At 40.5% G+C, this 13,281-nt stretch overlaps 1 protein-coding gene across 5 annotated transcripts in view; it reads left to right on the top strand.

The window, feature by feature from the left end:
* The window catches only part of VPS13B (vacuolar protein sorting 13 homolog B), a 922,277-nt gene that overhangs the window by 839,285 nt on the left and 69,711 nt on the right, over positions 1-13,281 (top strand). For all 5 annotated transcript variants that reach the window (XM_073330465.2, XM_073330462.2, XM_073330464.2 and 2 more), the window contains exons 42-43: positions 114-463; positions 7,318-7,479. In XM_073330465.2, coding sequence (XP_073186566.2) covers positions 114-463; positions 7,318-7,479 — 512 coding nt within the window. The remainder of the gene's footprint in view (positions 1-113; positions 464-7,317; positions 7,480-13,281) is intronic.

The following is a 13,281-nucleotide window of genomic DNA, read 5'->3' as shown; positions in this document are numbered from 1 at the left end:
AGGAATCTTCCTGCACTCCACAAAACTGCAGGAATGGTGCCTAACATTGGATTTAACAGGCAAAAAGTGAAAGACAGAGCCATTTTAATTTTATCCATTTTTTAATTTAACAGCACCACCAAGGTTCCTTCAACCATTTACATCTGATAAAAATGTTCCATCTGAACTGGAATACATGATCGTTTCCTTCAAAGAGCCCCACACATATCTTCGGCAGTGGAGTGATGAATCAGTCTTCAAGGAGATCCAGTTTTCTACATGGGCTGACTGTAAACTTTTGGAGTGCCGAAATGTTACTATGCAGAATATCATGAAGCCTTTCAAAATCTGTGGGCAGATTGCCATTTCTAGCAGTGCAACAGAAAAGTTGCTGGACTGCACTGTGATGGTGGACCCTATATTTGTAAACTTTGGGCAGCATGCAGTTCATTCTCTGAATACAGCATTTCAAGCGTGGCAACAGGTATGCAAATATGGTAGCATGAAAGAGGTTACATTCTGGCTATTTGGAGTCACTTAAATCAAAGTTGTTGCTAACTAAATTTATTAACAATAGACAAAGATGTAAAACACTTACAGTAGAAGTCTTTCTAGTATTGAACATTAATTCAAACACAGCCGTGAAAATTAGGAGATAATGGACCACATTCTGCTCTGTTACACTTGAGTAAATCCAGACTAACTGCTTGAACTTCAGTGGAGTGACAGTGATTTATACTGGTATAACTGTGATCAGAATCTAACCCAGTGGGTCTCTGAAATACAAAATATTCAGTTAATATATTAAAAAGTGAATGATGTATGATATGCAAGACTAGTTCATTCTTAGTAGTATGACATTTTGTTTCCAACAGCTACTGCTTTTATTCTTATTGAAGTTCAGTAGTAGTGTCACATTACATTCTGTATATGCAGCATTAATCGGGAAGACCAGTTCTGGTGCAAAGAACATTGCTTCTGCAGTGACCTTTCAAAGGTCTATAATGCTCTCACCTCAGTACAGCCCTGAATGCAAATAATTTTCTTTATCTGCCTAAAGACCAATATGTTCCTTATGAATTAATTACCTGTAATGGCACTACAACAGCAAAGTAAAAAAAAAGATAAAACATCTGTTTTATATCAAAAAATTCTTTTTTAAGGGCACTCCATGGTTTGCTTGTTGCAAAAGGACATTCATAAAACAAGAGCTAGTGTGATTTAAATCTTTACAGCTGGTTCAAATATCACTGTGAACAAAGATCTTTGTAGCTCCAATTTCTGTCTTTTGTCATATTTTGAACAATGCATTTAATAAAAAACAAACATAGAAAAAATACAAGAGTCCTTGTTAGCCCAGCTAAGCCCAGAATATTTCTCTCTTAGAACCAGAGCCTCATCTAAGATATGTGTGGCTACTACTGCAACATGGCCTTCAGAAAGATTAGTTTCCTCTTAGGATAAAAAAGTCTCTCAAACACAGTTATACATCTAAATAAAATATGGTGTATAAATATTTAAATGTTTTAAACCACATCAGAATGTAAATGGCTGACTGACTACACAGTGCCTTGAAGGAATATTCTGAGTTGAAAAAATGGACTTGTATATTTGATTAAGTAGAGCCATATGTCGCATAGTATATTGCTGACAGGTACATTCTATGAATAGTTGGTTCTGATTTATACATGGCTTTGGCAATGTTAACATGATCCACAGGAGGATATACTTCTGTAATTGTTGCTGTAATTTTCTCGTTTCCTCTCATGTCAAGGGTACTTGCCACCATGTTCTGATGTGGTGGGTATCTAGCCCTGAGTATTCTAGATTAAAAACTTGCACTACTTTGAAATTAGGGGACATTTGACACAGAAGTGGGTTGAAAACTGCTTATTAAATAAATTGCTACCAAGCTGTTATGTATGTGGTTTTACCTCCACAAGGGGGAAAAATGAATTTCCCAGTTGTACGTATTGTTTGATGTACAGTGTTCACATCGAGTACAGAGTAAATGCTGCCAACAAGAAACATGTATTTAATAAGCAGGAAAAATAATTCTCCACATATTTTTTTTACTGGATTAATATATGGCACAAGTAATTTTATATTCCATGTGGATGGGACAGACAGATGAAGCATGAAGCAATTTGGCCTTGCACCTTTAGGTTAAGAGTTCAAGTTTTACAGAAGCCTTCGTCAATGTCTTTGTTTCCTAGATGTGGATTGATTTAGTAATGATGAAAGTTTTAAAAGTAGATTAGGCCTAAAAAACACCAAGCACATATTTTGCTTTATACTTCTAGGTCACGTGCTGAAAACCAGAGGGGGATTAGCTCTTTTTTAAAAAACAATTTCCATTATTAACTTTGTGTTTCATTGTCTAATCTTTTATAATATGAAATGCCTGTTCAAATACAAGCTGTAACAATCTAATGCACAACTGAATACAAAACTAAAGTAAATAAGGTTTTAAATTTAAAATTAATGTATAGGGAACATTAAGGGGTTATTATTTAATCATAGAGTATATGCTGAAACAGAAAATGCATGCTTCACTTGAATAATGATGCAATTTTTTTTACTGTATTTGAACATTTAAACTATTCCAAATTGTTTTAAATCATTAGCATTTCACTGAATTCCATAGGCAAAGGGTCAGTTGATAAAATAGCTCCCCAAGTACGTACTATGGGAGTATATTTTAGAAAAATGTAAACATCCCCTTTGTGACTGAAATGTTTTTCTGAACCCCTTAGAATTTATTAAACATCACTTTTTAAAGATCAGGAAACCAATTCATTGTTTCCCTTTAGGCCATATGGTGCTTAACCTTTCTGTTACTAGCAGATTGATCCCAGTTCATTAAGAAAACTCAGTCTGATTTCCAAGATATCTTCCAGTCAGGCAGATATCAGTGATCACGGCAGCTTCCTTGTATCTGTGATATACTTGTATCTCTGCTACAAGGATTGGAAGAAGGAATGGTGTATGGAAAACATGCATATAGCTGCTATTTAAATTCCAGTTGATAATGTTAAAATGCAGCAGGCACCTCATACCTTAGGTTTTGACTGTAACAGTCATCAAAGGTTGCTGTTCTGTCTTAGAGAAACAGTTGGGAAAGGATATGTGAAATTACTGAAGTCCTTTTATCGGAACAGCCACATTAAGTAATATATGCAAAACTCTTCCACACTGTACAGTAGCTTGCAAAAACTTCAGAAGATAACCCCATGTACAGGGCCGACACGTTTATGATTCATTCCCAAACCCAATACTGCTTTGAAATAACTGTGAGCTGGAAGATCTTTCTGACTATGGTCATTCAAATGAGCACGTAGTCCTGAGACCAGGGAAAGCTTGAAGACCAGCAGTATATAGAGAAGGGGGTTTCCTCTCTGAATTGAGTTGACAAATTATTTGAAAGCCTGTGAACAAGAGAGACTTTCCAGGCCTCCCTGAAGGAAAAGAAAGGCCTAGGAACAGACTAGAGAGGGCAGGGAGTTGTCCCGCAGGAACTGACCTTTGTCCATACCCAGTTCAGGGTGTTGATCTTTTGTCAATTCCTTTGATTGTTATTTTGATTCAAGAGAGCATTTTTCCCTAACCCAGTCTTAGGCATGTTTTTTGTTTGCAGCTCCTTTAGTGGCCAGCCAGTCCTCTGCTGACATGATTCCTGCACAATGCCCCAATTTTTGTTTTTCTTTCTTTGTGTCTGGTGATTCAATCCTCCCCTTTAACTGTTATTCCTATCCTCCCCTTTGCCAGTCTACACTTCTTTCTCTCCTGCTTTTGCCTCTTTTCTCCCTTTCAGAACCCTCCCACCCCAGACATTTCTACTACTAGACATTAGCAGCAGCTTTGGGGCTAAATTCACCCACTGTGCCTTAGAGGGTGCTAACATCAAGGGAGAGCAGGCAGTGTTCTGCTGGAAAAAGATATCTTTCCTCAATAATGTGAGATATGGAGGAACCCCACCAGCAGAGGCTCCATGAGTGATGTGCTGAATTAGCACATCCCCAAGTCACTCTTGACATCCCCTTTTCTCTGACTGGTTTTGTTTTCCTTTGGGGCATCAGCGGCCACCTCTAAGCCCCACTCCTCCAGCAGGTGACTGGTATCTTGTGCCACTGCAACTCCCCTTCAGGTAAACTTTCCTCTTTTGGGGGCCCTGTGATCTGAGTTATGTGAATAGAATCCAGTATGACCTATGACCTTGTATCTAAGTCTTAGAAACACTGCTGCTAAAGACAATAGATGCTGATAGCACTTCAAGCATATAATGCTAGTAACTGCTATCAGTATTTGACTTTAATGTGGTTAGTGCTGTTAGTATACTCTGATGGAACAGTGGACTCAGATACTACATGGATGGAAGCCATATGTGGACTTTAGATACATATACACAGTGTTAGATCAGGGTCACACACCCATGGTGTGCAATCCCATAGCCTGTGAAGCATTTATTCTGGCATCTTAAATGCGACCTTGTTGTCCCAGGTGCCAATCATTAATTGTACATATGCACTGGTGCAAAATTAAAATTAGGCTTGGCCTATTGAATTATTTTTGCACATCAGTAAATGCATGAAGTTACTCTTCATGGTAATTGAGCTTCATATTAATACTCCATTAAGAAGAATGAAGCTCAAACTCCTTGTGGTGCTATTGTTTCAGGCTTTCTGGCTGCAGAACCAAGAAGACAAATCCAGTGGCTGTTTCCTTGGGGGGGAAAGTGTTGTATTAAATTCACTAAGGTCTGAGCTAAGTTTGACTCAAATAACCTACTGAGTTCCTTAGATTTTAAATCCTCTCTTTAAAAAAGAACGTTTCATAAAGCTGTTTGTGGTAGATATATGGGTATGGCAGTTTGAGAGTGAGAAGTCATAGATCCATCACTAGAGAATGCCAAAATAAACTGTGCTCTCTGAAGTGGCGCTGTATATGTCAGTATCTAATATACCCAGATCAGCTGCTGAATACAATGAATACAGATGCTCTATAATGAGTTTTACTCCTTACAAAAAGGGAGACTTTGACTAATGTTAGCTTAGTTGACTGACTATTCAGGGAAGATATGCAGCATAATGAAGAGAAATTCATGACAAAGGGCCAGATTTTCAGAAGTTAGGTGTCCAGTTATACACTTAATTGCTCTCACAAACCAGATAATGTAGTACACAAATGCACTTAATTAGTCATTTTCATGCTAAGTTACCTAAATTGTACATGCAGTCACCACAGGGGCTAAATTTTACCTTTTGATTTGCACACAAAGCTCACACTGAATTCAATAATAGCCAGGCACTCACATCCAAGGGCACAATTTGGCATAATTTAGGTTTAAATTTGGCACACATCTTGCACACCTAACTTTCTAAAAATCTGTCCCCCACTGTTTTTCTTACTATTGTGACAATAGCAGGTACCAAACTGTGTTCATGGACCATTAGCGGTCTGTAGAGAGCTGTCTGGTCATATGTTCCTGGCTTTCTTCCTTGCTTCCAGATGCTTTTTCAGGTTTCCAGACACATCGTTGTCAGAGATCTTGGGAAGCTTGTGAAAGTAGCTATAGTAGGAGCCAACCTCACTTTTTCTACTAGGGAGGGAACTCCGCTACATAAGACGGGGAGTAGAGGAAATAGAAGTAGCTCTCAAAGACTGAAGCTACCTGTGAGCCTGGAGCTGCCTGCCAGCAGGAGAAAAATATCCTAGGAAGGAGAGATGGGAATGGAGCAACTGGACAATATGTTGAGGGGAAAAGGCAACCAAGCAACAGAGAGAGAGAGAAGAAGAGAGCAATGATAGAGACGCATGTGCAGGGAAAGATGGGTGGAAAATAAATGAAAACCAAAAGTAAATATTGTGATAATTTATATATGCTATCTATATAAAATTGCATAAATAGTATTCTAGTATTACTTCCTCATGTAAGCAACTGCTCCATTTGCCACAAGGGTGTTATGTGATAGCAAGTGGAAAAGGAGAGAGTTGGCACAATGGTGATGGGGTTGCAGGAGAGGAATTTGTGAGATGATTTCTCTGTGAAAATGTTTGAGAGCACTGCGTTACAGAAACCTGCCATTTAAGGGCTGAAAGGATTACTTAGTTAAGTTACACCTTGTTTCAGCTGAGCTAAACAATGCGCCCTGACCAGTCTCAAGCTCCAGGATCCCAGTTGCAGAAAGTTTGCCTGCAAAAAGACAGTGGCACTAGCCACTTGCAACCTGTACAAGGGACCAATTTGGCATAATTGTGAGAGCCACGCAGAAAGTGGGTGAGGGTATAGGAGGGAGTGGGAAGGCTATGGTACTCATCACATCCCCCAGGCAGTTTCCATTGGCAGAGTTGCTATGCAACCTTTGAGCATACTTTTCAGCGGCTCCATCCTGACAAAACCCTCCCTGTGGGAGGGCTGCAGTATTGCCTCCAATTCTCCTGCGGCAGTGAATGCCTCTCCTGGTGCAGGAGATTGCAGTTTGTGCCTGAAGGCGTGAGTAAAGCCCTGTGGCCTGATAATTTATATTAACTGTCATGGAGTCCCATCATGCAAATAGAATAAGTGGTGGAAAGATGCCCAGAATGCTCTTTGCTCTGCTGTGATACCTCAGAACTGAAAAGGAGCCAGATACAAAGAGTGAGGGAGGGACTGCTACATTGAGCAGGGAGTATTTCTACCAAGTTAAAATGGTGTTATGAAAATGCATGAGGCAGTTTAATATTTTGCATGTTGAACCATTAAATTGCATGATGTATTTTCAAAAAATCCCTGTGGATTTGTGGAACTAGTCCCCAAGTTGCAGCCCTAGCTGTCCTGCTACTTTGAAGTGTTGCAGCATCACAAGAGAAAGACTTCTGGGAGGAAAGATTTGCTCCAGAATGTTCCGCAGCAGCATTTCAAAGTAAAAGAAGAACCTGAGGAGCAGGACATGTGCCCTGATGGCCTTGCAGATCTTTCTCAAGCTTGGAAGAACAATAGCATTGGTTTATATTCAGCCTCTAATGCATATCTGCACCACAGAGCGCATTATTTCCAACATATGTTAATTTTGCACTAGTCATTTCTAAAAGTTGGGAGATTTCATTTTCCTTCTAGCTTTGAATGGTTATGATTTACAGTAGAAGAGCAAAAATCAAAATACATTCTTGGGACACACATTTTAGACCCCGGCACTTGTTTGTGCTTACACTGGCAATATAGAATACTTTGTAACCAAAGCTAATGACAACAGATCTTACAGCATTTCTGTGTTGTAACTATCGCCACTGGGCAGACAGCTGCCAAACATCTTGCAATTAAGCTGATGCTTGTTGGCTTTCATATTCTTTTTCTTTCAGAACCAATGCCCGGAGGCAGAGGAGTTGGTCTTTAGCCATTTTGTGATCTGTAATGACACACAGGAGACACTGCGGTTTGGCCAGGTGGATACTGACGAAAATGTTTTGCTGGCTAGCCTCCACAGTCACCAGTACAGCTGGCGCTCTCACAAGTCCCCACAGGTATGTCAGAAACAGCATTACAAATGCAGCAATTGTTAAAATTGGCTGGGGGTTTTATTCATTGATTCTATGTTTTTATTCATGTGCTCAGCTATCTTTAGCTTTCCAATTCCATCAGGAGCCTCATACTGAAGCTACATCAGACATAAGAGATAAATAAAGGGATGAGGAAATCCAGAAGTGTTTACACGTGATTCAGATTTGGAACTGGACATGCACACACCCTTCCCAAAGAAAAATCATGTTCATAAAAATTCAAGCTTCTGAACCAAAGCAAAAAAATTAATTTGCCAGGTTCTTAAAATTGATATTCTCAGTGCATAGTTTTTTGGGATCTGTTCTTCATGTGGTGTTCACACAACTCTTCCTGAGAGGAGGCCATATACCATTAAAAAGCCTATTTCCACCCTGTTTGTCAATCTGTATTTCTGGAGCCAAACATCTGGGCTTGGATTTTTAAAGAAACCAAAGAGAAATTCAGTGGAAACTGGGTGCCTAATTCCCTTGGGCACCTTGAAAATTTTGATCCTGATGTGTAAGAGAAGGTAATGTTTAGGGGGGCAATTATAATAGATGTGGCTGAGATCTATAAGTCAAATTCAGAGGTGATAAGGTTTATGTTGATTAGGAAACAGATGTAAGTGGCAAACTGACTGTAACTTTTGCCGAAGTGGCAGTCAGTGGGTGTGCAACACAAGCATACCTTACGTTGACTTTGTAACTTTTGTGGACCAAACTCAGCCCTAGAGTAAGTTGTTGCAGATGCCACTCCAATCAGCGGAATATTGGCTAACAGCTATTGATTTCAAGGCTGAATTAACCTTCAAAGAAGTTGGAGATTGTATAGGCATACATTAACGTGGGGGAGAGGCCTGTTGTGCTAATAAGGGGACATCTTGGGCCCAAGAAGGGATAAGATAATGTTAGAGCTTTTCTATCTCGTCTGGTAATGTGCAGCAAGCCGGATATAAATCTAGTGCTCTAGCCTGCCATGCACGAAGTGGCTATGCGAACCCTGCCACCGTGCACTACAAATTCTGTTTCGTTTTTCTAATTGGCCATTAAAATCAACAGATAAAACACATTTTGATTATTTCAATTATGAACATTTCCTCCCATTTCTAGAATCTTTCAGATCATTGGCATGCCAATCTATGACATTATCAGGAACCTTGAAGACCCCCTCATTGCATTTTTTTTAACCTGAACTATCCAGTTTGTACTAGTCTTTCTGTCTTTAACTTATGCTTATTTTTATAAACAATTATATATAATGAACAGAGCAGCACCTTTGTTACCTTGGACAACTTGCAATACAGGACTATGTACAACAGGATCTACTTTGTCTCTCATCCTCCTATTAGCTGCTGCTGCTATACAGTTTCCTTCTTTCAACTCCTCTGGCAGAGGCCAGAGGTTTGGTTTGGTTTATTTATTTTGAGGGGTGGATGTAAATACCAAGAGAAAGGGCGGACATTGTGAAAAATAGTTTTCCTAGCTGGTGCCCATACACAAATCCTTTTTGGGTTAACAGAATGATGTTTGGTAAATAATGGCAACATTAAAGCCCCAACCCTTCATCAGTGAAGACAATGGGAGTTTTGCCATTGACTTCATTGAGAGCAGGAATAGGCACAGAGTGGGGAATTTTCTATTACAGTGTGTGGCTGTAAAGCCAACCATAAAGCCAACATCTTCAAAATTCTGAAGGTCTACACAGTAATAATCAAGATCAGGGCTGTGTTATGCTAGGATATTTACAAACACATAGGTTGGCATGGTCCTTTCCCCAGAGAGTTTACAATCTAAGGGTCAAATTCTTCTACCCTCACACTGAGTAGTAGCTTGTTTTGTGGGTAATCCCATAGTTTTCAATTAGTCTACTTGTGGAGTAAGGTACTACGCAACCTGAGTGCAGATGGCAGAACTGGATCCTAAGAAATTAGATTACTTCAAGATTTAATTAATGTACATTAAATTATTAACCAACAGACACCCAAAATCTGCAGTTTGAGAGGCAACATTTTGGAGAGAAAGCCAGGCAGGGCTTAACATTTATCTTCTATAGTTCTGCCAGCCACCTTAGGTGAGGCACTGCATTGTGCACCAGCTACATGTGAGTAAGAAACAATGCACAGCTGGCAGAAGGAAAAGGAATGGAAAGAAAAGGCAGGTCTTGAAGAAGAGGGACAAGGAAAAGCGGACCAAGACGGAGCTAGAGATCTCACTGAGGAGAGCAGGGTTAATGTAAGAACAGGACAGCAATCCCTAGTTCTTTGAGCTAGTGTCCACCAGAACAAAAAGGTCAACAATACAAGGGTGGCACCAAATTTTAGAGGCTTTTAGCATTTCCTGGGCTGACACTAGATTGTTATGCTGAACCTATATCAACCCGCTGCAATAGTCTCTGGAATGTTCTTGTTCTGTTAACATTTTCACTGCCTTTCCCATGACAGCAAATTTAGGGATTGAAACTGGGGACTGAGGCAGCTTCACTGATGATGCATGGAAGCACAGGTTTTCCATACACTATTCAATTATAAGCTAATTTTCTTCAAAAAATGTTCAGAACCTTTGCATCCAAATGTAAGTTTAGTTCATGTGATTAATTTTAGACAGCAATCATTGTAAATGCCATTTGCATTAGAAAGATGGTTCATCTTAACTGTCAACATAATATTTTGACATTTTAGGTCACGCAAACCATGTTTATTAGGAATATTGCAAATGTCGTCATGTGTAAAATGTTTTTTTTAAGTGAGATATTAACTCAAGTCTGTTTGTACTGAAAACAGCAACTTGATTAAGGCTTCATGTTGTGCCTATAATGTTGTGGCACTTTTCTAACTGTTCAAGGCTGAATTGGATATTGAACAACCTATTATTTAAAGATCAGAATAATGCCCAAGCCTGGACAAGCCCTGTGAGTGTCAGATTCATGGAATGCTAGATGACTTCATAGTTATGAAATTATTTCATTTCTCATGATAATTCCTGACTTGCCAAGTTAGTGAATTTTAAGAACTCTGAGAGCAGATTGTAAGATAAATATGAAATAATCCATACTTTTGGAGTCAGGGACTTCCCTCCAGGCATTAGTTCATACTTGACTTACACTTGGGGATAAAATGAGTTAGGACAAGGTCTTAGATACCACATTCTCTTACTGGGAAAGAAAACCAACTTGCACAACTTTGGCTGGCTCATGTTTCTTGTTACACAGGCACTAAGCAGCAGCGGTTGCCATGAAATACTTTATTTAACCTTTATAAAAATGTTTTTTTAGTATGGCAAGGCAGTTCAGTTAAATGAAAATAAATAGTTTTAAAAGGATTGTATTTCTTTTACATTCATACCAATAAAATTCCCCATTTTTCTTTTGCTAATTAAAACTAGGAAGAGATATTGTAATTGGCTAGTCAAAATATTGAACAAAAATAAACGAAATAAGTGTGTAATACATGTTGTTTAATATAGAGGCATATACATAAAACATTGCAAGTGTTTCATTTTAGTTCTGAATGAATGTTACTGGATTAAGGGTGCTACAGTGGATTATAGTTAAAAATTATTTAACCTTTTAATATAAAAATGCATTGGTATGGCATTTCAGATTATCAGTTATTGGTGATTACTCTCAAAAGGTTTGGCCTTGATAAGTAAGCAAGTTTATCTTAATCTATCCAAACATTCTGAGAAATCCTTCCTCCTCTCCATTTCTTCTCCTAGTCCAACCCCTCTACATTTCAGTCAACCTAACACTTCTCTTCCTCTGCCCTTCAGTTTACTCTCTGCTTCCTACAAGCCTTTCTAACTTGGTTAATAAATATTTCATTGGAAAGTCTTATGTCTGACACTGTTTCTGCTGGGCTCCAGCCAGTCATTTTCTTCAAATTTCATGAGTTCTTGACCTTTCTTGGGTCCAAGGCATTCCCAAATGTATTGTCCCTCTCTAACTTTGGGGAAGTTCAGAACTCATAAAAACGGCCATACTGGGTCAGACCAGTCTAGCCCAGTAATCTGTCTTCTGGTAGTGGCCAGTGCCAAATGCTTCACAGAGAAAGAACAGAACAGTGCAATTTTGAGTGGTCCAACCGCTGTCGTCCAGTCCCACTTCTGGCAGTTGGAGATTTATGGAACTTGGAGCATGGGGTTGTGTCTCTGACCATATTGGCTAACAGCTATTGATAGACCTATCCTCCATGAACTTAGCCAAATCCTTTTTGAATCCAGTTATACTTTTGACCTTCCCATGACTTTGTGTTGTGTGAAGAAGCACTTCCTTTTGTTTGTTTTAAACCTGTTGACTGTTACTTTCATTGGGTGATCCTGGTTTTTGTGTTATGTGAAGGGGTAAATAACGCTTCCTTACTCACTTTCTCCACACCAGTCATGCTTTTATAGACCTCTATCATGTCCTCCCTAGTCATCGTTTTTTGTAACCTGAACAGTCCCAGTCTTTTTAATTTCTCCTCATATGGAAGCTTTTCCATATAACTAATCATTGTTGTTGCCCTTCTCTGTACTTTTTCCAGTTCTAATATATCTTTTTTTTGAGATCGGATAACCAGAACTGCACACAGTATTCAAGGTGTGGGCATACTATGAATTTATATAGTAGCATTATGATATTTTCTGTCCTATTTTGTATCCCTTTCCTAATGGTTTCTAACATTCTGTTAGCTTTTTGACTGCTGCTGCATGTTGAGTGTATGTTTTCAGAGAACTATCCACAATGACTCCAAAATTTCTTCCTTGAGTGGTATTAGCTAATTTAAACCCCATCATTTTGAATGTAAAGTTGGGATTATTTTTTCTAATGTGCATTGCTTTGCACTTATCAACACTGAATTTCATCTGCCATTTTGTCATTCTATAGAAACCCCACACTGGGATGGAAGGGGTTAAAGGACTATTCCAGGCCCAGCTAGCTCCACCCCTCCAACCTGGCAGAAAATGCTCCAGCTGGAGACAGAGTGGAAAAGAAAGTCACCCAGTGCAGAAGGGGGTGGATGGGGAGGAGTGCAGATGTACCGTGAAGGCTCCTTCAAAAGGGGCTGGAGAAGTCTCCCTGAAGGAACAGGACTGTATGTGGAGTTCAGCTGGGGTGGCAGGTTGTTTTCCTTTTTCCTTTCTTCTTATCTGGGACCAGAAGCTGAGAGAAGGAAGCGACACAGGGAAGGTAGCTAGGGTTGCCAACTTTCTTGTCGCACAAAACCAAACACCTTAGTCCCGCCCCTTCCCCGAGGCCCTGCCTCCTGCTCACTACATTCCCCCTCCCGCAGTGGCTCGCTTTCCCCCACCCTCACTCACTTTCACTTGGGTGGGGCCAGAAATGAGGGGTTCAGGGTGCGGGGAGCGGGCTCTGGGCTGGGGCAGGGAGTTGGGGTGTGGGAGGGAGTGAGGATTCCTGCTGAGGGTGCAGACTCTGGGGTGGGGCTGGGGAATGAGGGATTTGGGTTTTGGAGGGGGCTTCCAGCTGGGGAGTGGGGTCAAGGGATTTGGAATGTGGGAGGGGACTGCAGGTTCAGGCAGGATACTGGGGTGTGGGAGAGGGTGATGGCTCTGGGCTGGGGGTGCTGGCTCTGGGGTGGGGCTGGGGATGAGGGTTTTGGGGTGCAAGAGGGGGCTCTGGGTTGGGGAGGGCTGGTGCAGGGGGTTGGGGCTTGAAGTTGGGGCATGGACTTACCTTGGGCGGCTCCCGGTCAGCGGCACAACGGGGAGGCTAAGGCAGGCTGCCTGCCTGTCCTGGCACCTAGTGCGGGGCCAGGAGCAGAGCCCCGGCCATGGGGCCAGGCGCAG

Source organism: Lepidochelys kempii, chromosome 2 (assembly GCF_965140285.1).
Source record: "Lepidochelys kempii isolate rLepKem1 chromosome 2, rLepKem1.hap1, whole genome shotgun sequence".
In the NCBI taxonomy this organism is placed as follows: Eukaryota; Metazoa; Chordata; order Testudines; family Cheloniidae; genus Lepidochelys; species Lepidochelys kempii.
The sequence above is the reverse complement of the archived record's forward strand: the minus strand, read 5'-3'. Positions and strand labels throughout refer to the sequence as shown.